At 52.7% G+C, this 20,755-nt stretch overlaps 10 protein-coding genes across 10 annotated transcripts; 4 read left to right on the forward strand and 6 right to left on the reverse strand.

The window, feature by feature from the left end:
• Positions 1-21: 21 nt before the first annotated feature.
• BO97DRAFT_405002 (uncharacterized protein) lies at positions 22-1,291 on the forward strand. The gene has a single exon (XM_025695083.1). It carries the CDS (start codon positions 184-186, stop codon positions 1,234-1,236), a length of 1,053 nt encoding a protein of 350 aa, XP_025552239.1. The 5' UTR covers positions 22-183; the 3' UTR covers positions 1,237-1,291.
• A 310-nt stretch (positions 1,292-1,601) lies between these two features.
• On the reverse strand, positions 1,602-3,273 carry BO97DRAFT_469859 (MFS transporter; the record flags this gene model as incomplete). Its single annotated transcript, XM_025699879.1, has 1 exon — positions 1,602-3,273. The coding sequence occupies one exon, from the start codon at positions 3,271-3,273 to the stop codon at positions 1,630-1,632; it is 1,644 nt and encodes a 547-aa protein (XP_025552240.1). The 3' UTR covers positions 1,602-1,629.
• Positions 3,274-4,000: 727 nt separating this feature from the next.
• On the reverse strand, positions 4,001-5,303 carry BO97DRAFT_413554 (uncharacterized protein; the record flags this gene model as incomplete). The annotated part of the gene is made up of 5 exons (XM_025696298.1): positions 4,001-4,088; positions 4,143-4,357; positions 4,427-4,440; positions 4,473-4,714; positions 4,786-5,303. 5 exons carry the CDS (start codon positions 5,301-5,303, stop codon positions 4,001-4,003), a joined length of 1,077 nt encoding a protein of 358 aa, XP_025552241.1.
• Positions 5,304-5,632: 329 nt separating this feature from the next.
• On the reverse strand, positions 5,633-6,330 carry BO97DRAFT_405003 (GNAT family N-acetyltransferase). Its single transcript, XM_025695084.1, has one exon. The coding sequence runs from the start codon at positions 6,300-6,302 to the stop codon at positions 5,691-5,693; it is 612 nt and encodes a 203-aa protein (XP_025552242.1). The 5' UTR covers positions 6,303-6,330; the 3' UTR covers positions 5,633-5,690.
• Positions 6,331-6,743: 413 nt separating this feature from the next.
• BO97DRAFT_423793 (polyamine transporter) lies at positions 6,744-8,414 on the forward strand (the record flags this gene model as incomplete). The annotated part of the gene is made up of 3 exons (XM_025696919.1): positions 6,744-6,848; positions 6,946-7,071; positions 7,119-8,414. The coding sequence occupies 3 exons, from the start codon at positions 6,744-6,746 to the stop codon at positions 8,412-8,414; spliced, it is 1,527 nt and encodes a 508-aa protein (XP_025552243.1).
• A 362-nt stretch (positions 8,415-8,776) lies between these two features.
• Positions 8,777-10,737, forward strand: BO97DRAFT_469860 (putative salicylate hydroxylase). The gene is made up of 6 exons (XM_025699880.1): positions 8,777-9,002; positions 9,055-9,671; positions 9,726-9,790; positions 9,839-9,917; positions 9,973-10,082; positions 10,132-10,737. The coding sequence occupies exons 1-6, from the start codon at positions 8,922-8,924 to the stop codon at positions 10,473-10,475; spliced, it is 1,296 nt and encodes a 431-aa protein (XP_025552244.1). The 5' UTR covers positions 8,777-8,921; the 3' UTR covers positions 10,476-10,737.
• A 507-nt stretch (positions 10,738-11,244) lies between these two features.
• On the reverse strand, positions 11,245-11,704 carry BO97DRAFT_423795 (uncharacterized protein; the record flags this gene model as incomplete). The annotated part of the gene is made up of 2 exons (XM_025696920.1): positions 11,245-11,478; positions 11,513-11,704. 2 exons carry the CDS (start codon positions 11,702-11,704, stop codon positions 11,245-11,247), a joined length of 426 nt encoding a protein of 141 aa, XP_025552245.1.
• A 1,241-nt stretch (positions 11,705-12,945) lies between these two features.
• On the reverse strand, positions 12,946-13,622 carry BO97DRAFT_423796 (uncharacterized protein; the record flags this gene model as incomplete). The annotated part of the gene is made up of 3 exons (XM_025696921.1): positions 12,946-13,132; positions 13,183-13,444; positions 13,568-13,622. The coding sequence occupies 3 exons, from the start codon at positions 13,620-13,622 to the stop codon at positions 12,946-12,948; spliced, it is 504 nt and encodes a 167-aa protein (XP_025552246.1).
• Positions 13,623-14,923: 1,301 nt separating this feature from the next.
• On the forward strand, positions 14,924-15,712 carry BO97DRAFT_423797 (uncharacterized protein; the record flags this gene model as incomplete). The annotated part of the gene is made up of 1 exon (XM_025696922.1): positions 14,924-15,712. The coding sequence occupies one exon, from the start codon at positions 14,924-14,926 to the stop codon at positions 15,710-15,712; it is 789 nt and encodes a 262-aa protein (XP_025552247.1).
• A 364-nt stretch (positions 15,713-16,076) lies between these two features.
• BO97DRAFT_450467 (tat pathway signal sequence domain-containing protein) lies at positions 16,077-18,272 on the reverse strand (the record flags this gene model as incomplete). The annotated part of the gene is made up of 3 exons (XM_025698924.1): positions 16,077-16,281; positions 16,348-17,998; positions 18,053-18,272. The coding sequence occupies 3 exons, from the start codon at positions 18,270-18,272 to the stop codon at positions 16,077-16,079; spliced, it is 2,076 nt and encodes a 691-aa protein (XP_025552248.1).
• Positions 18,273-20,755: the final 2,483 nt, after the last annotated feature.

Here is a 20,755-nt window from a genome sequence, read left to right on the forward strand (position 1 = left end):
TCAAATGGCTTGTGCATGACGCGGGCCGTCAGAATCAAGGCGAATCTCTATGGGAGTCTCGACGCTATATAGGAGCTGGAGATGACGTTTAGGCGCCCTGCAGAGAGTTTTTCTTGCATTGCGGACATTATCGATTCCATAGATTCGCCTTCGTGTTAAGCATCGATCTCCATCCGATCCACAATGTCAAAACCACAGCAGATATTTTTGATCGCTCTTATCCTCTTCTCTCTATCAACATCTGCCTCTGCTGAACTGCAGCGTTTCAGCTCCTGGTATCCGAGGTATCAGACCGCATTCCACACCATCGAGCACACCAATTGCTCCGCACAATATAACGCGTACCTGAGCAGAAAGACGGACAACCTGACCCAAAATGACCCACAACTTGCAGTATGGGATGTCGACAGTACAGTCACACCATTGATCAACTGCCTGCTGGCATCGACTCCCGAACTCTACAAGTCCATGATGTCCAGCGCGCAGGTAGTGTTGGGTCTAATGCCCACGCTCCTCCTCAGCATCAGCCCGAGCGCCCACGAGACCGCCATGCTCTTTGTCTTCGGCGACCGGCAGTTTCTATCGTTCCTCCTGACGATCGCATCCCCCGCAAGCCCGGTCGACCCGTCAGGGAACTTCTACCAGCACGTCCAAGACCTAAAGACATCCTACGAGTGGCTTTCGGCAGACTTTCTGCTACACCACAACTTCGCCATCGTCCTCCTCGAAATCGCCCTCGCAGCAGCCGCAGCAGCCAACGTGCTGGTCTTGAGCTACGAGATCGGCATGCGCGCGGTCTTCTCCTTCGCGCAGAGCGTGCAGTACCTCCCGGGCCTCTGGGTCGCGCTGGGCGTCACCACCCATCTGCTGATGACCATCGTCCTTCGTACGCGTGTGCACATTTCGGACCCCCATGCGGACCGATTCGGTTTCGGCACCGTTCTGAGCTGGATCAAGGCCCAGTTCACGGCCTCGGACAGGAGCAAATCGATCGACATTCAGCTTCGCGAACGCACGGTCGCGAATGTGCTGATCTCCTGGTTCACCAGCATGCTCGCGGCAGCGAATACGCTGTTCGGGATCCTCCTGTTCTCGAGTCTGCTGTTTATCTCCGTGGCCGATGCGCTGTTTATCGTCGTGCGCTACGTGGCCTCGGCGGTTGTGTGTCGGATCCTGGTCAAGTATGAGCTGTGGCTCGTTCGTGAACAGGTGAAGCTTAATGCTTTGATGGGATAGAGGTTTGGCAGTTGCATTTTGTATAATTCCCATATGTTTGATTTGATTTGTTGCTTGCAGGAGTTTTGGGAGGTGTTCGGTTATAAAGCATTCGCCACCTCGTATTTCTCATTTAGGGTGCATTTCACGTGACTGTCAGCAAGGCTGTGAGTGGCGTGCGATGCAGCGGAATCGGCTTGAGCCTTGCTTGAGCCTTGCTATGCTAATGCCAGGGGTCGGGGTGCATAGCGTAGAGACTTGATCAATTATTCATTAGAATTAAGCGTAGAAGTAATCAAAAATCCACAAGTCTATATACGCGATCTATCCAAGCACCCAGTCTATAAAGTAAACATTATCATTATCGGCCTCTGCTATGAGCCTCCCACACTGCTCGTGTAGCATCATCTTAAATTATTGCTCATTCTCTGCAGGCTTCTCACGCACATCATCCCCCGAAGCGGCAGCAGCCCTCGGCTCCTCCTGCTTCTGCTTCATCATTGCGCCCATCATGCGCTCCACGAAGGCGTCGGCCTCGGCCGCATAATGGCACTTCTTCCGGATCCGCGCGCCATACTTGTAGAACAAGAACGGCATGGGCACACAGGCCAGGGCCAGGAAGGCCGGAATGCAGGTGGCCCAGTGGATGCCCAGGTTGCGATACATGTAGGTGGTGAAGAGGGGGAAGACGGCACCGAAAACCGAGCGCATGGCCGAGTTGGCGGCCAACACCGAGGCGGCGTAGATGGTATACGAGTCGATCAGATAGTTGAACGCAGGCAGGAACACCATGACCATGCCGAAGCCGAAGGGGACGCCCGAGGCGATGGGCGCCATCCAGTGGACGGAGGGGTAATTGGTCCATGCAAACCAAAATAACCCGACGGGGAGGGCGACGGCGCCCAGGAAGCTGTCGGGCAGGCGAGCCTCGGGCGGCACGCGGCCCTTGGTCGACAGGGTCTTCTTCTTGTAGCGGAAGTACATGGGGAAGGAGTAGGCGACGGACAGCAGGATACCGACGAGGATGCCCAGGAAGGCCAGGCCGCTGATGGCTTCGGTCCAGCCGCGCACCTCCATGAACACGATCGGATACGCCATGAACAGCATGTACAGCGTGCCGTAGATGATCGACATGTACAGCGAGAGCAGGAAGACGATCGGCTCGCGGAACAGCAGCGCCCAGGGCCGCGACAGCGCCACGCCCAGCGTCTTCGACACCGGCGTCGTGCCCTGCTCGATCTGGTTCTTGCTCCGGTACACCTTGCCCGTAATCTTGGACAGTTTGGCCGCCCGCTTGTGCAGGAGCACCGGTGCGTACGTCTCCGGCAACAGGAACACCAGACACAGCCACAGCGCCCCGGAGAACGCCGCCAGGAACCCCTGCACCCAGCGCCAGCCGCCGGCCTGCGCAATGAACCCGCCGATGATCGGGCCCAGCGTCGGCCCTAGGAAGGGCGCTGCGGCGAACAGACTGCTCGCCAGCCCGCGGCTGATCGTCGGGAAGGTGTCGAAAATCACGCCCCCGGACACTGCCATGGGCGCCGATCCGAAGCTACCGGCGAAGAAGCGCAGAATGATGAGGGTCTGGATGTTCTGCGCGCCGGCGGTGCCGGCCGTAAAAGCCGTCAGGCCCATCGCGCTGAGGACCATGACGGGCCGACGTCCGTAGATCTCCGACAGGGGCGCCCAGAACAGCGGGCCGACGGCGAAACCGATCACGAACAGGGAGATTCCTAGCAGCGACACTTCCTCGCTGATGCGGAAGTACAGCACGATCTCGACCAGACCGCCGGAATACGCGGACGACACCAAGGCCACGGCGAGGGTGGCCACGGCCACGAGGAAGGTGAGCGACCATTTGGTCACCGCACTGAAGGCCATCGGGTCGCGCGGGTCGTTCGGAATCCAGGACACGACATAGGGATCCTCTTCGGTGCCGGCGCCGGGGTACGGGTGGTTGATGATTTCCTGCGTGACGGCGTCCGGCTGCGCCACCATGCGCCAGAAGGGGATCTTGGAGGAGCCGGGCGTTTCGCCTGCGGCTGGAGACGAGGCCATGGCTGCAGGTATGGTCGAGGTCTAGCTGGGGTGCCCGAGTTTGCAGGGAAGACGACTTGAATCGAGCAGGATGGGCCCCGGGTGGTTCTTAAGTGAATCCACAATGATCGCGCTTGCAGATTTTGCTACGGTGGGGTGGGCTAGGAACTTTCCATGAACAAATTCTGCCTTAGACTACGTACGGTGGACCTCATATGGGGATGGCTGGCTAAACGAAATCTCGCGATAGCATGTCCCCACAGGATAATTCCAGGAGCTTGGTTTTGGTGGTTTTAGGAAGGCAGTTCTGGCTTGGCTCACTGTTACGAGTCAATTTTTGTTGCGGTCTGGCCGCCATATCCACTGGTCGAGTTAGGGTTGGCCGCCGTCAGGGGAAAGTAAAGGGGAGCAAAGGAAAAGCATTCCTCGAGTGGTAAAAGGTCCGGCGTTGATCCATGAGTCTATCAATCGTGTGAGATCATACGCCCCACTATTCGGTTCAATTCTGCACAGGAGAGAGAACTGAGTTTGTTCTGATTGCATTCTTTCCAGTATATTGGAAAATAGTCTCCGTCGAGAGTTTCGAATGCTGTCTCAAGTAAAAGCGGGGAGGTGTCAGCTTATCGACGGGAAAGTATCAGGAGAAAGAATGTTCTTCCCGTGATAATTTGCGCTGAATAACTCATACAAAGATTCCTACAATGACGTCATAGGGTCTCGATATCTGAAGGGGACTTCTGAATTGCTTTCACTGTAGCTTTGGCAATACTGCTGGTCGCATGCGCCTCTGCCTCGCATACCTTCTCACACGAGTCATTTCAGCCTCAGTGGGTGATCTGATAGGGGTTTCACTGCTAGCCAATAGACGCAAATGTATGCCCAGGACTCACAACTCCGCATCTGACGCGACATTCCGGATCGGCACCTTCTTGGTCGACAAGTGACGGTTGATGTCCCCTCCCAAGTATCGAGCGAACAAATTCCAGGTCTCCCTCGATGCTCGCTGGAAATTGTAGAATGCGGACATCGAGATTCTCAAAGCCTCACCGTCGTGAATCGCAGTCAAAATGCGCCCGATGTGTTCCGCGAATGTAAAAACCATCACCTAGGCAGAACAGTCAGTGTTAGCAGTTACTCTAGTTAAAACATGCTTAACCAAATAGCGAAGACACACAAGGAAAGAGACAACTTGCAAAAGAAGAAAGGAGATAAGAGCTTACAGGAGCCATCAAGTGTTCTGAGAGTCTCCGCGCACAGACGGGAATGCATCGTGGCCGTTATGGCTAGGACTTCAGCTTTCAGCAGCTGTTCCGGGTCCACGATATCACTATGCTGTAGAACCAACTTGATGTGGGGGAAGGTAGGCTCGTTCGAGCATCCGTAAAAGTGATGTATATTACTTGTGAATCCGTCTCGGGATTTAACAGTTCTGGTGGTAAAGGCAGGATCGGGAAAGAAGTCGCTAGTTTCCAAAAGCAATGAGTTCTACTCTTCTTCTGTATGGGGGTAGAGGAATTTTGTCCGAAGACTCACATGTTGCGTCGCCATCTTGTGATCATGCTCAGATTGGACGATCCATCCTTCATTGCGAGCCTTCTAGTCGACATCTCCATATGCAGACGACTACAAAGATCTCCAGCTTTGCTATAAGCATCGAGAGATTCGTACTCAATGAGGCTCATGCTGAATCTGGGCATTAGATGCCTTTCCAAGTTATCCAGCCGTTTCTGGGTTCTTGCGTCCGAAACGTCCATCGCATGCTGTTCGATAAACTGTTGCCTGAGGGGAACGAAGTACGCCGCTGAGGTTGTGTCTGGAGCTACGTCGATCGCGCGGCTAGCAGTGAGGTCGAGAGGTATTATAACAATCGATAGCCCCTCTAATTCGTCTGGTCCAAGTGACCAGCCTTCCAAGTCCCGTGCGCTTTTATGCGTCTCCCAGAGAGTTTCGAAAATCGCCTCACGTTGTAACTCCAGATCCTCGTAGTCGCGCGAAAACTTATCATGTGAGTGGAAAAAATTGCGAATTGTCCTGTGGATGAAAGAGGACATGTCGACGACCTAAGGGAGATATGTTCGGGACGAGGAAGAGATGTGTGATCTGATACTGCTAAGGAGGATAGAAAATAGAGTGGTAATTTGCAAAGAGGGCGAAAACAACGATCCGAGAATGACGAGACAATGATTGTGGTCATAGAAGAATGAATGGAAAAAGGAAGTTGCCGTGCTGAGCAATCTTGATGTCATCCAGCCTGTATAGTCCCTACCATATTTCTTGTGCCCACAAGTGGCAGTAAATGAGACCTTCCACAATGGCTTGCTCAAGGCAAACTTCGGCTGGTGAATGACCCTAGATAGAATCTGAGAAAGTTAACACGGATGGATTTCATTGTCTATAGCTAAATCACTCCAACTGACATCTCGATCTATGTCTGCCTCCTATTCCTGCTGCTTCTGCCTCTCCTTCCATTCCCGTTCCACCATCCCAAAGATTACATCGTCATGCCAGGCCCCATTGTGCCAGATCGCCTCTCTTCTCCGACCCTCCAGCCTGAAGCCCAATCGCTCATACAACCGCACCGCGCCCGCATTGTACGACAGGGCCTGGATCTCCACGCGATGTAATCCCGCCCGGCGAAACGCCCAATCCAACACCCAAATGATTGCCTCGCTCCCGTAGCCTTGCCCGCGGTACAGCCTGGCAATGTCGATGGTGATCGAGGTACCGCGATGGTGGGCAAAGTCACCCCCCTCTCTCCGCAGCGAGATGATTCCGATTGGCGTCCCCGGACCGGTTTTCTGGCTGTCTTCCTCGGAACTCGGCTCATGGGGCAACACGATAATAGCTGACAACAGGGCCCGTTCGGTCAGAGATTTCTTGTAGCCATTGATGGTGTCGCGCTTGGCTTGAGGTTTGGGTAAGGCCGGGGTGGAGTTGGCGTAGGCCTCGGGATCGGACTGGATAGAGTGAATGAAGTCCTCGTCTTCGGGCGTGTCTTCGACGGCGCGGTAGAGTAGCCGTTGAGATTGAAAGGATAATGGGTGCCACATCTTGAGGGATTTGCTTTATGGGGATCGGTGATTGAGTCAAATTCTGGAGTAGATGAAGGGATTTATCTTTATATTGTCCTGAAGAAATTTGAAACTAAACTGGATTGGGTGCCCGCCGCCGGAGTCCGGGCTTATCAATTTTTGATACGATGTAGTAGATTTTGTCTTGATGGTGACTCAAGATGGAGCTATTTTGACTCATTGATCCTGGCTGACTTTGAAGTTATACAAGTCTTATGATGGTGTATTGACACAATACATCAGTACATTGTTGATCAAGAGATCGGCTTCAATTTCCCTTCAGGGCAGTAATTCGGGGCTGACGCGTTCGGAAAATGATCGACCGAAACCGACTCAGGGGTCGTTTTGCCCACCGAATTTTCCTGATTCAAATGTGGTCAAATAATCAAAGTATCAAAGCATGTTTGTGATGCAGACAACATGGCTGAGATAGAGACTGACAAAGGCTCTCGCCATAATGATCAAGCAGTCAAGGCAGGGATTGTCTTGGTGCCCCGGCCCAGTGACAGCCCCCATGATCCACTGGTAAGTGAGGCATTGCCCCTTATCGTGTCTTAGACTCTTCGCTGACAGCCCTGTCCCCATCTTGTCTTACCCCAGAATTGGCCGCATTGCCGCAAAGTACCTGATTCTGGCTGTGCTCTGTCTGGCTTCATTCTCTGGCGCCATTGCCCCCCTCTCCGGCCAGCTCAACCTCGTCCAGCAGGCCAAGATCTATGGCAAGACCAAGGTTCAAGAGTCGTATGCTGTATGTTCCCTTCTTGCCGTGATTGTAACGGATAGTTAACCTTGCAGAATTCGGCAGCTTTGGCCGGAATGGCCTTTGGGCCCTTCTTCGTCGCCCCCGTCGCCCACCGACTGGGCCGCAGTTCGGTCATCTTCTGGTGTATCTTGTGTACCCTAATCTGCCAGATCTGGGCAGCTGTGATGACGCACTCGGATGACTATATCGCATATGTGATGTCCCGACTGTTCGCAGGCTTCTTCGGCGCCGTGCCCACCGTGATCGGCCCCCGAGTGATCACCGATCTACTATTCCTGCACCAGCGCGGCCGCGCCTTCACAGCGCTGCACATGTCATTCCTATTTGGCACCATCGCCGGTCCAACCTTCTCAGCCTTCATCTCCGCAGGCACTTTCTTCCCTGTCGAATTCTGGTGGTCAGTCGGCCTGCTCGGCGCCACCGCCATCCTCATCCTGCTCTTCCTCGAAGAGACCGCATTCGACCGCACCAACCCTGAATCTAACATCATCCCCCCCTCCACCTGGCTCGCCAACCGCCGCGCGACTTTCTTCTTCGGCCAGAGCATCATCCGACCGACCTCATGGTCCACGACCGCAAGAATCGCCATTGTGCCCGTCCTCATCGGCCTCTGCCCGGTGACCCTGATAATGGGCACCTTCACCCTAATCTCCTTCGGCTTCTACGTAGGCATGAACGCCCTAGTTCCCGTCTGGCTGCAACGCTCACCCAGCGAAGGCGGATACGGCTTCAGCCTGCGCCAAAACGCGGCCTTCACCTTCTGTCACTGGATCGGGCTCATCCTCGTTCAGCTAGCGGGCCACCAATACAACGACCGACTACCCCTTCTCCTCGCGCGGCGCCTCTCCCACGGGGCTTGGAAACCCGAGTACAGACTGCACGTGCTGTGGATCCCATCCCTGATCCTCAACCCAATCGGCCTGGGCCTCTTCGGCGCCACCCTCCAGTACCATCTGCACTACATGGTGCTCGCGCTAGCCGTGTTCATCGTCACCGTTGGCTCGCTGGCGAGCGTGCCCGTCACGGTTAACTATGTCGTCGAGTGCTTCACGCGGTATCCTGCTGAAGCGGGGATCGTGGTCGGCGCGTATCGCATCGTGTATGGATTGACGATCAGCTTCTATATCGATCCGTGGGTTGAGGCTGTGGATGTGGGCTGGGTGTATGGCATGATGGCGTTTTTTGCGGTCTTCTCGTTCTTGTTTGTTGGGTTGTTGATGTGGAAGGGCGATGTCATTAGAGGGTGGCAGGTTGCTAGTGTGGCTAGTAGTGAAGAGGGAGTGCAGGTCGAGGGTGAGGCTGGGGAGTGTGGAAAGGAGAGCGCATGAGTGGTGGTTGAGCTGGATATACGTGTCTTGTCTATAGGGCACGTTTGATTTGCGAACTAGTATTACAGGGGGCCTATGTAGCACAGAGCCCGGCACGGCCATCAGACAACCTCTAAAGCTTCTGAAAGCGTTTAGTTAGACAGCACGCGGTTGGCGGAACGAAGCAGTTCTCATATGCATTGCCGCTCGTAGGTCAGATGGTCGGTCACCGGTTCAAGCATAGGGTGGGCAGGCATTGGTAGAGGCAGGGGGCAATCAAATCACCAATTTGAGTATGGTGCAATGCAAGGAAGCTGGACCCCGCTTGGAACGGTGTGTCTCTTGGAACCCCATCCCCCCCTTCTGCATCTCTCAGTTTTCCCTGCCATTTGAGCAGACTCTGACACTGACAAATCCACAGCTCCGTGCTGTTCAAGAGTTTTCAGGATTTAGGAATCAGTTCTACCCGACATAGACTCAGTTCGGCCACCACTTACAGTCACTATCAAATCATCCTCGATCGACGAGATGAAGGTCCTCATAGTGGGCGCCGGAATCGGTGGCCTCGCCGCAGGAATCGGTCTTCGTCGAGCCGGTCACGACGTAACAGTAAGCAAACCAGAGCCAAGTCTTCCTCAGTCGACTACTGAAGAATGTCTAGATACACGAACGCTCCAGCCTTCTCCGCGAGGTCGGTGCTGCGATCAACGTCTGCCCCAACGCCTCACAAGTCCTCAACCAGTGGGGATTCGATCATAAGCGAGCACGCATGGTAACAGCACGCAAACATATCATGGCACGGGGATCGAATCTCCAGGTTGACCGGGAAGCCACGTTCCCCGACTTCACTGCGCTCTACGGCGGGCCTTGGTTTCTTGCGCATCGGGTAGATCTCCATTCAGAGCTCCGGCGGGTGGCTACGGACCCAGATGGTGTCGGAAAGCCCGTCGAGATTGTCTTGCGCAGTTCAGTCGTCGACTACGGCCCTGAAAACGGAGCTATCACACTCGCAGACGGGACCATGCACCACGCCGATCTCGTTATAGCAGCAGACGGTGTCCACACCTCGACAATCCGGCACGTTATTGGCCATCCCACCGCCGTCAAAGCTACCGGTTGGGCGGTGTTTAGGTTCTTGATACCAAGCGACGAGCTGCGTCAGGATCCTGAAATCAGGCCCCTCGTTGGGAGTGGACCTACCAGGCTTGAAGATGGTTTGATGAAGATCTTCACAGCGGAGGAAAGTATGAGGCGGCTTGTTTGGTATCCATGCGCTGAGTATGGCACTCGCGGGTCTTGATAGATCGCTCGCTAATGATGGATAATGAACAGCAACGAGATGCAGAACTTTGTGGCTGTTCACCAGGACTCTCATGCCGAGGACCATGAGAGAGAGGGTTAGTGTCTCGACTCTATACTTGATTCAGCTAACCTTTCGGGGATAGACTGGGATAGATCGGCCACCATTGAGGACTTCATGTCCCACTTCAAGGATTTCCATCCAAGTCTTTTGAAAATCACCGGGTGCGTAAAATTTCCTTTATTCTCGTTCGCTACCGTTGACACGCCGATCCAACAGAAAAGCAACAAGTATCAAGCGCTGGCCACTGCTATACCGCGACCCCATTCCAACCTTCAGCAAAGGACGCCTAGTGCTTATTGGCGACGCCGCACACCCGATGCTCCCGCGTTAGTCTATGAATCCCCTTCGTCGAATTTCAGCTAAGCGTAAATCTAGACCAAGGCCAAGGCGGCGCCCAAGCTATTGAAGATGCCGGCGCCCTGAGCGAGATCTTCGCGGAGATAAGCGGCACTCCAGACCTGAGAGAAATCCGCAGGCGGCTCGAGCTGTTCGAGAGTATACGGCTCAAGCGAGTTTCGGCGATGCAGGTCCTCTCCGATGCCGGGCAGGACCAGGCTTGGAGAATCAAAGAGCGCGCTCAGCGGTATATGCCGGAGGGGGTGCAGGTACCGACCAATCCTCAAGAGTTCTGGGATCACAACTTTGGGTATGACGTGTTGGGTGACAGTCGGAGGCAGGTGAAGTTGTGTTTGGAGGGCGGGAACCAGTCGAAGCTTTAGCATCTATGTGGTGCGAAAGAATTTTAACAGGGTGTAACTTGGAGCACCATGTGTATCTTGTTCAGCGATTCAGAACGGTACCTTCCAACTTCCCACCGCAACGCCCAGCATTAGACGAGAGTTCAAAGCAGTCACGGCAGAAGCCCAAGTGACTGATAACCACATGTACTAGCCATAGTGTATCAGAGAGGTACAGTCTACATGATGCTTTTCATTTCATATGTGGTCAAGCAGAACCGGGGTTGACAGGGTGCACCGTTCCAGTAGAAGGAATTTGCGAATACGCATATAAGCATGAGCAACACAACAATTCTCCGCCACAATATTTTCCTAACAAAGAGCAAATCTAGTTGAGGCTGCGGGGAATTACCAAGACCCCTTCAGCCAAAAGATCAGGGACGGGTATAATTTTAACCGCCCTATGCCAAGTGCAACACTGACAAAAACTTTCACAGATATTATACTAAGTTCGAAGTGGGCCAGTGAGAGAGAAACGTCTAATAGATTATAAGAGGCTATGCTACAGAAGAACCACGGCTCCATACGAATCATTGACCATGAAGATGTCAACCTCAAGTCCCATTCAGGGGCTGTTTGTATACTACTCCATCCACGGTAGTGACGAGAGTACCGTTGGCCACGAAAACATTAAGCATGGCACCATCGACGACATGGAACCCCCTCCCTCCCACCCCCGGACTGGTGACCTTGGTACTATGCGAGGCTCCAGGGGCAGTGAGATTGGAATACTAATCCAACCGAGCTGATGTCACAGATAGGGGGTGGAGGTCACCGACTCGTGTCCGTGGATATAATGCAGACCATCATCGGAGTAATTATGGTACGTGACTGCGACGAAGTCAAGGACAGAAGCGGTCTTGGTGTTGCGAAGAACCACATGCATAATCAAGTGAACTCCGGCGTAGATACTGGCTGGATCGGGGGCAGCTGGTGCGCCCATGAAGTTCAAGCTGGCTAAGACGTAATCCCATCGGGCGAGAAGCTGCCGCCATTCAGGAGGGAAGATTTACCCATACATCCGGTCCGGTGGGGTTCACTTGACGAGTACAAGCCCCCAAATCGTCGGTAGACACGACCGGTGGCAGTGGTAGTGAAACCACTTCAATAGACTCGGGTTTAGGAACGGTGTCAGCGCCCGCGATCAATGCGACAGACGAGACAATGCCCAGCGAGAGAGGGATAAACCCTCCGACGGCCGGGAAATGCATGCTGCTGGCTGACTTGATACAATGAGAACGATGGGAAAAGAATCAAACATGGCGGGCTCTGCCAGTGGCTGATATGTATTTGTCTTATATTGACAATATCCAGAAACGTCATCTCTTTTCTCCCAGGGCTTTTCGCCAGTTCGGGTGATGTTTGCGATATGCGTATGCACAGACCTCGTCTATGTCGATCGTTCGCCAGGCTGGGCCCATCGGATCTCAATCAAGTACTCTGCACGAGTACGAGGATAGCATTCGTCCCTGAATCAGCAGGGCGCGCGAGGATCATCAACTCTCGAAAGCTGAATTCTGTCAATCCTGGCAGTCACTGTAATCTTGATAGACCTAAAATTACTGCCACTCATGCTAGGCTGCGCGGGGAATTGGTTGGCAAACTTAGGGCTTGGCTATACGCCCCAGTTTCGGCTTCACGGGCTATTTCAACTTTCAAGATTGTCACCTTTCGGCAAACGTGATGAACCCCACTCAACCTTTGAACTTCCGCTTCGTTCTTGAATCGGGTCCAATCGTACTCGAGGAGGCAAAGTTCTGGGTCATCACACTTAGGCTCCCACCCAAAATCTGCCTGCAAAATCTCCATATTTTCGCTCATATCTCATCACTACTTGGATGTCCTTGACCCTACTACTGTTCCTTACCATCTTCCCCCTCTTCGAATCCATCGTAACCGATCCTATCTATAGCATTCTCTTCCGGAAAACTACAAGGCCCGCACAAGCGCACGCGACAAGTATTGTGCATAGATTGCAGGCAGCCCGGCGAATGTTACACATATCTCGTCATCATCTATTGAAATAAACATCTGAATTCATAACAATGTTAGTAAGATAAAACGCAGGTATTGGAATTCGAATGAGTTACTGGCCATGCAACAAAGAATCTCACAGCTTGAAATGTCGCAGACACCCGATTATATCGGCTGGTTCAGGCATAAGTCTTAAATATAGATTATCCTGTCTCATCCCTCCGTAATATGCATTATAGTATATACATCTTCCTTCTTTTATAAATTGCTAACATTTTGTATATAAGTCTTTCTATACTATAACCCAGCTTCAAGTTCCAGGTCATCCTAAAGCCCTCCAGAATAGTTAGAGAAAATCCCGCATTTCCAACTTCTAAGTACCTCTGTCATGAATAGCAATCAACAAGCCCATCGGATGGCTCAGGATGATTATTCGCCATTGCATTGCTGGCCGCAAAGAGATTCACCATTTGCAGGATTATTGCTGCAACAATGACACATAGCTCTCTAATATGCTCTTCGTGAGATAACTCAAAGGTCCATACGTGCTTAGGTCGACAAAGGCATTGGCATCGACTATCCCTTCGGCGAGATATGACTTATAAGTTTCTGTCGGTTGGTCGAAAATGAACCAAGCCTGGTCTCCGTCCTCAGATATCATGGCTCTGCTAGATGTTGTTAGAAGCAGACCTTAATCAAACAGTAACTGACTTACTGGCCATAAAAGCATCCCTCGTATTCATTCCTCACCCAGGACACGACTTCTGCTGACTCTTGCAAACGAATATTATCTAAGTCCTTGTCCCGACGGTTCTTCTTCACTTCGATTATTGCACGAATATACTTGCCGTGCTTCGCCCACAGTACTCCGTCCGTTAACGCTATGAATGAAGCTTGCCCGAACCCCGCTTGAAAAGCGGCATGGAGTATATTGAATTCGCAGGGAGGACAAAGCACGAGACCGGCGATTGCTTCAACTAGGGCAAGAGTGCAGTATTTGAAATCAATCCGTCGAGAGGTAATTTCGTGTCGTTGGTAGGCTCTAGTAGACGCGAAGTGTTCATTAGACAACCTGGTCAATGAATATAGAGTTATCTTACCTTCGGGATGACTTTCGGGGGCTTCGCCCAAGCTTCGTCTACGCTTCGTCGCCATCTTGGGAATTTATAATTTTGCTGGAATTGGTCAGTGGCGTACCTTTCATCACACGGTTATTGACTCACTGCTGGTTGAAGCACCACACATGGGTAGACTTGAGCCATCCCACTATCTCAGCTGTCTTCGGAGGCGGATTTTGTCCGAGATTTCGCTCCGCCTCCCTTTTTTCACTTCTAGAATGGCTCGTATGTCGCTTCTACCTTCAACCCAGAGGAACCCATCTGTTAGCGCTTTGAAAGAAGCAAGAGCGCGAACTTTGCTTCGAAGCCTGCATGCGAAAAATTGAATTCGTATGCCGTATGCGGATCTGAGATCATACCGCATTTGAAAGTAGAAAGTCCACAAATGCCGAACTTGTGAGATTCTGGGAAGATTACTTCTTGATGGTCGATCGGTGGTAAATAGCAGATACCAGATACCGAGCAAACAAGTTCTACCATGAGGCCCGTGAGAATATTCAGGTAACTCTGCAAATGCGACTCATAGATGCCGACATCATGAAGAGCGATCAATCAAATGCGCGCGACAGCCGGCGAGTGTCAAGAGCATTACCTAAGGGGGCAGCGCGTAAGCATGGCACACATCACGTAAAGAAAGATTCTCAGATCAGAAAGGGGCAATGTAACTTACTGGTACGAGGAGCTTAGCCAGTAAAGTCTCCGTGCAGAAGCTATGATACCGGCTTCCAAAGGAAGCTCTGTTTCTTCGCCTTAGGACCGTTATATGTGGGATGGTCGGTCGACTAGAGCAAGCGTACAAACTGTTGACTCCTCATCCATACGCACAGAAAATGGGATTAAGATTATCTTGGATGCTACTGAGGATGAAAGACATTTCTCTGGGTTAAAGGCAAAAGATATGTTCTAAGACAGGGTGGCAGAGGAGGCTGGGGAGGGTTTTTGAGAGTGTGAGGAAGAAAGAGAGTGTGAGGAAGAAAGAGAAGTTGAGAGTGGAGAAGAGAAACGAACTCCAATGTATTGTGGCATCTTGTGGACATTCAACAGTGGAATATACCTTATCTGAGTGACTTGACCGACATAATTCTTCACCAAGAAGGCATGAGGCAATCTCCAGTATTACTAACGAGCAGCACGGAATGTTCCTCCCTCCCAGGTGAATTCTTCTATCTTCCTTCAAGGTGAACTTCCCGATCCATTGTATTAACTTTTTCAACATACAGGAGTTTTCCGACAAGCTATGGTTCGACATCCCATCTACTCAGGCTATAAAACATTCACCAGGTGCCTCTGCCTCGTCCCTTGACGCACTCAAGGGGAATCACACTCAGACTCTCCAAGATGTCAGCCACTCGGTGCAGCCAGCCCATGGACGAGGCCCACGACCCTTGCGCCTACTGGGTCGAGACAGGGCTAACGGACTGTCGGTTGAAAATCATTCGCGTGATGGCCGCTGAAACCGACATGGATGACGCCGCACTCTACGCAAAGGATCTTCTCTTCATGTGGATGCAATACGCGCGAGAAGAGTCCGGGCAAACCATCCGCAAATACGGCGTCATCCTATGGGGCGATTCGGTGCGTCTGTACACGGAACTCCCTAAGTCTCACTACAACTATCAAGACGGCATCCTGTGCTACCAGCACGACAATCGGGAGGTGTTCTGCTCGCGGCGCGACGAGGCAATCTTCGCCGAATTTCTTGAGATTGTGCGGATCTTGCAGGAGCGGGATAACTCAATGAGGGCTGCCGGTCCAAGTAATAACTGCATAGTTGAGACTACTGAGGTCGTACCTCGACAGTTCTTCCCGGTTCCTGACATGAGTGAGAATCGAACTATGCCATCTCCACCTCCATTTCCGTTACCCGGTGTTGCCGAAGACGACGAGGCCAATGATCCGGACTATGTGGGCAATGATGATGATGATGATGATGATGATGATGATGATGATGAGACGAGCGTGTCGTCTTCGGAGGAGGACCAGTGCATCGTACTGGATCCGACCACCGAGGTGACTATGAAGGATTGCCAGACCGGTGAGGAGCTGGTGGAGTGGGTTGTGTACGTCTCTGGTGATCAGGTCGTATGGCATATGAGGCCCGTTCAGTTTAGTTTGCCCATTCGGTAATGATTCTATTCTTTTGAGGCTCTGCGAACATTCGGCTTGCTCAAGTCCAATGGAATTGCTTCGATTACCCCGAACCACATTTTCTGGCAAAACTTAGAACAAATGTGAGAATAAATATTATGAAGAGATTCTCTCTTCATTCTTTGCTCCTTGATAAATTCAATATCACTAACTTCAGATCTCTTTAGTGAAAATCGTAATAAAAATGATCATGCATATGCGCAATTATCTGGCACTATTAGCAAACCTTGCGTGGGTGCCTAATAGACGGAACTACACCGCAATAATCATCATGCACCAGAACTCTGAAAGAAAAAGGATCAAGTTTGTAGTATATACACAAATTTAGAACACTTATAAACCTCTACTCGAGATACTCGTTAGGCATGTACAGAGGCATGGAATCCTCCCAGATGGTATCGGTGACCAGCGTCTTGTTGGAACCGTCATAGTTCATGACCATGATCTGGCCGTAGGGCTGGAAGGTGTTGTCGAACAGGGCGCTCTCGTCCTTGAAGCCGTACATACCCGTGCTCCACATGATGCGACCATCCTGGGACCACACCGCACTGTCGAGAGGGGTTAACATCTGTTGAGAGGGCTCATGAGAGAGGATGAGAGGGAAAGAAACTTACTGGGCATCGTTGGACAGACTGTCAGTCACGCGGGTGAGCTCGGATCCGTCAGGTCGGATGGTGTAAATATCGAAGCGATCTTCATACCAGCGAGCGCCGTAAGAGCTGGTCCAGTTGTTGTTGCGGGTGAAGACGATGCGCTCGCCGTCCGGGGACCAGCCGGGGGTGTTGTCCCAGCCCAGTGTCAATTGGCGAGTCTCGCCCGTAGTGAAGTTGAAGATGTGCAGACCCTCGGGGGCGCCGGTGGAGAGGCTCCATTTGCGGTAGACCATGCCTGTTCCATCTGGGGACCACGAGGGGAAGCCCGCGTTGTGGCTGCCGTCGGTCAGGTTGGTGTGGAAGGTGCCGTTGGCGAAGGCACGGTAGAGAGTCGCGGCGTTGGTGGCACGAGAGGTGAACCATGCGCCAAAACCGACGACGAGCTCGTCGCCGTCCGGGTTCCAAGAGGGCTGGAATGCACCCGCCTGACCTTCCGCCAAGTACTCAGCCTGGGTGGCGTTGCTGATGTTGTAGATGTCGTACGAGTCTAGGGCTTCGTGCACGTCGGTGTACATAGGGGTGGAGGTCACCAGGGAGCCGTTGGCGCTGCCAAGCACCTTTTGCGTGGAAGCCAGACGGTTGGTGGGTGGGTGGTGCAGGGGGAAGACGTCCATGTACCGGTACTCCCAGTCGTTGTCATAGCTCCAGAGCTTGAGGCCGGCCGCCTGCTGCGTCCAGTCCCAAACCTGATAGACCAGCTTGGATCCGTCGTGGGACCACCAGGGATCGCGGATGTTGGTCTGGTTGAACGCCTTGTGGGTTCTGTCGGGGCTTGTGTAGTTGATGCCCTCGTAGGGCCCGGCCTTCACCAGGTACCCAATGTTGGACGAATTGCCAATATAGTGCTGGCCCACCTTGGGGTAACTACCAGACGTGTGAGCCTGCACATCGGTGCCAGTGGCAAAGTCCACACTATAGATCTGAGCGGACACGGCGGCCTGCTGCTGAGAGACACCATGCGAGCCATAAGTGTTCTCACGGGTCATGTTATTGTAGGTGATACGCTTTCCGTCGTGCGACCACTGAGGAGTGCCAAAGGAGTAGCCATCCTGACGCACCAGAGTCCGAAGATCGGTGCCGTTGGGTCGGATCACGTAGAGGCCAAGGGTCTGGGTGTGCTCCCAGCCGACACCCTCACTGTGGCCCGTCCAGTCGGTATTACGGTCCGAGCTAAAGACCAACCATTCGCCGTTGGGCGACCATGATGGTCGGAAGTGACCGGTGGGGTAGATGTTGCTCGACCGCGTCAGGGAAGTATCCGTCAGATTGTGGGCTTTGCCCGTCTTCAGGTCCTTGACCCAGACGTTCATGGTATAGTTACCCTGGGTGGATACGTAGGCAAGCTGATTTCCATTCGGCGATAGGACGCCAATGTCTTCGGCACTCTCCGTCGTCACTAAGGCTTCGAGTCCAGTTCCGTCAGGGCGGACCCGATACAGGTCAGACTGACCAGCACCGCGTCGCTCGCTGGTGAAAACAATCCACTGGCCATCCTGAGACCAGGACGGATGGTAGTCAAAGGCATGGGTCTGATTGCCCATTAGCTTTGTCGCGTTGCTACCATCCGCATTGGCAATCCAAAGCTGCGATCCAGAGGGCCCGATACGGTTTACTGATGAGTTAGTTAGCACGCAGATCGCTCAGATGGGGTCTCGAGCGTACTTACGGTAGAAAATACCCTTCTTGCCCTCGATAGCCCCGCTGGGTGTCTTAACAGGAAGCTCCCTGACATGAGCAGCTGCAGCAGCGGCGCGTCTGGCATAGGGACATCCAGCAGGACCAGCAGCTGCAGCGACATTGTTCGCCCGTTCAGCATACGGGCAGCCGGCGGCAGCGGCCGACCCGGCCACCAGGGCAGTCAAGGCAACGGCACTGGGAAGGCGCATCCTGTCCTTGCAGTTGGAAGAGAAAGAAGAAGGTGACTTGCAGAGATCGTCAGGAGTGTTAAGATGAAAGATGACCCGCCTTTATATATGGACGGACAGACGCGGAGGTGTCTCGGAGCAGCGTCAATGGGATTTTCGTTCAGACCCGATAACTTGGCCCATATCGCTGAATGAGCAACCCATCAGAGTCCTCGAATTCGAATTGCAGACTCCATCCGTGCACGAGGATGATGCTTAAATTGCATCTTGGCAAGATTTCTTCCCTCCGACCACCGACATCATCTCCACTGCGAATGATCAAGATCGACGCCAGCCGGGGCTGGATTTCTTGCTTTGTGTATAGCGGATGACGATCGTCCTTGTATCTCCGACTTGGCAGGGCATCGACCTTCTTGGCCAGCACTTGGCGGTCTCGATAGCGTCTCGTATTAATGTGGAAGGGAATTGATATCGCCGTCCTGATGTCGCTTACTGGCAACCCATTCCCAATGAGTCGATAGTAATATGTAGGCGCTGAAAGCGGGGCTTGGCAAGCATAGCACTTGGATAATCCATCCGAAGACGAGTTGTGTAGCGTGTGAAGGCAGTGGCAAGCACACAGTTATGTCCTCGCTTTCTCTTTTTTGCTTCTCCCTTCTCAACGATGCGGCCCACTTTAAAGGCTGGGCAGACCGGGGCAAGATCAGATAACGAGACATGACCGAGATAGAGAGCAGAATAATAATGGTCTCGAAGACCCAATCCACTAGAAGGGAAGGGATTTGCAGTCGGACCCGCCGGAACAGGAGGGCGATTGTGAATTGCGGAGTCCCGTCGGCGTTCAGGGTCAACCGTCGGTGATGAATGAGGAATTCAAGTCCGACCTCCGACGTTTACTATCATTTTTTACCTTTTACTACGTCGGGGCCCGCGCAGCCAAGCCTGGGAAAGACTCCGACCCCGGCCCGTCCACTATAACTTTCTTCTCCCAATCCCAGGGTTCTGATTAGTGTTGCCTAGAGGTCTTTTACCACATGGTGATGACATTCTGTTCCTGTCCACGCACCCCTCCATCTCATGATACTCGGTCTGTCCACCAGAGACGCAAACTCCTACAAATCTGGGGGATCAACATCGGCTTTGAATCTTACGCCCTAGTGCGGTTCAAGCAACCTTCAAGAGTGCCGATGATATTACTATCGACGTTCCCGGGAATTTCTTAATCCGTCGGAGGCGAGTCTGCCTGTCAGCATCGGCTGTCGGGATTGGAAAAGACACGTTAACGAGGATGCATGAATCATACCTAACCTAACAGAGTCCACCTATTGGGAGCTGTTCATGTGCATGTGCCGTGGAAAATAATCCTGCCATGCCTCAAATGACATTCTGATTGGGTGCTCTAACGTGGCTGACGCTGCAGAACTGAGCCTTTGTCAGAACCAGGGTTGAATTTCTCCCGATGCAGATGGCCCTGCTCATATCCCTGCAAACCTAATCTACGGGGTCCTTTGCTGAAGAAGCAAATTGAAATACTACTTCAGAGCCTTCACCGCTCACTCTCCTGTTTAGTGAGCAACTCCGTCCGGATTAAAGTCACAGTGAATGAATTACCAGTGCATAAGGTGATTTTATTCGTGGTCTTTCTTCAACGTCCAGCGTGCTGTGCGGGTTGTAGATTTGCGCATAGCGCTGGCAAGCGGTGGCGGCGAGCCCTGATCTCTCTTGCGGGCTGTCGAAGGCGTCGATCTGCTGGCAGTCTGTGTCGTCGTTGAGGACCTTGGCTGGGCTTGTCTCGGTGGTCCGGTTTATGTGACGCTGCTGATGAGCGGCGTGGTGGGGAATCGCGCGATCAAGGGCTTTCCGATGATGAGCCGTTCTGGGAGACGGCGATGGCCGTGCAGCTGGGGATCACGGCAGCAGCAATGATCTCCGCCACGGTCGGAGGGATTTATAAAATATTTTTCGTCGTGGCGAGGATGTAGAAGGGGGGTGTGGTGCCACTTAAATGGTTGAAAAGTTCGTGGATAAGTTGAACGAACACTGTATTCAGTCCGCCGTGGCATTGATCTAGAATCCTACCTATCCTTATACTACCTCAGTGGTACAAACTGAATGCTGAATGAACATAAAAAGCAAAAACATACAACAGAAGGGATTCGCTGGTGGTCACCCACCCAACTACTAACCTCCCGGCGTGTGGCTTGAGTACGGCTGAGCGGACGGGAAGCCCTATTTTCCACACCCTGTGGTCGTATGTGCTTAAGTATTACCAAGCAGGTCTGATGTGGGACGGTCTTTTTGATGGCTGTTGGCCTCCAGCCCTTGGCCTGGCCCATTTCACGGAGTGGATGTCGATTCCGTTTTGCACGGCGGCATTATAGTTCGATCGCATTACAGCTGTTACTTCGGCCAGGCTACTAGTACCTTGTTCCACCGCATGGAGCAACATGGTGCCAACACCCCCTGTGCCTACGACTAATACTCTACTTTTTATCATGGTGAGG

Source organism: Aspergillus homomorphus (assembly GCF_003184865.1).
Source record: "Aspergillus homomorphus CBS 101889 unplaced genomic scaffold BO97scaffold_14, whole genome shotgun sequence".
In the NCBI taxonomy this organism is placed as follows: domain Eukaryota; kingdom Fungi; phylum Ascomycota; class Eurotiomycetes; order Eurotiales; family Aspergillaceae; genus Aspergillus; species Aspergillus homomorphus.

Coding starts and splice junctions, on each gene's coding strand:
- BO97DRAFT_405002 (XM_025695083.1), top strand. CDS start 184: ATGTCAAAACCACAGCAGATATTTTTGATCGCTCTTATCCTCTTCTCT.
- BO97DRAFT_405003 (XM_025695084.1), bottom strand. CDS start 6,302: ATGTGGCACCCATTATCCTTTCAATCTCAACGGCTACTCTACCGCGCC.
- BO97DRAFT_469860 (XM_025699880.1), top strand. CDS start 8,922: ATGAAGGTCCTCATAGTGGGCGCCGGAATCGGTGGCCTCGCCGCAGGA. Junction 9,672..9,725: donor GTTTGGTATCCATGCGCTGA/GTATGGCACTCG, acceptor GATAATGAACAG/CAACGAGATGCAGAACTTTG. Junction 9,791..9,838: donor CGAGGACCATGAGAGAGAGG/GTTAGTGTCTCG, acceptor TTTCGGGGATAG/ACTGGGATAGATCGGCCACC.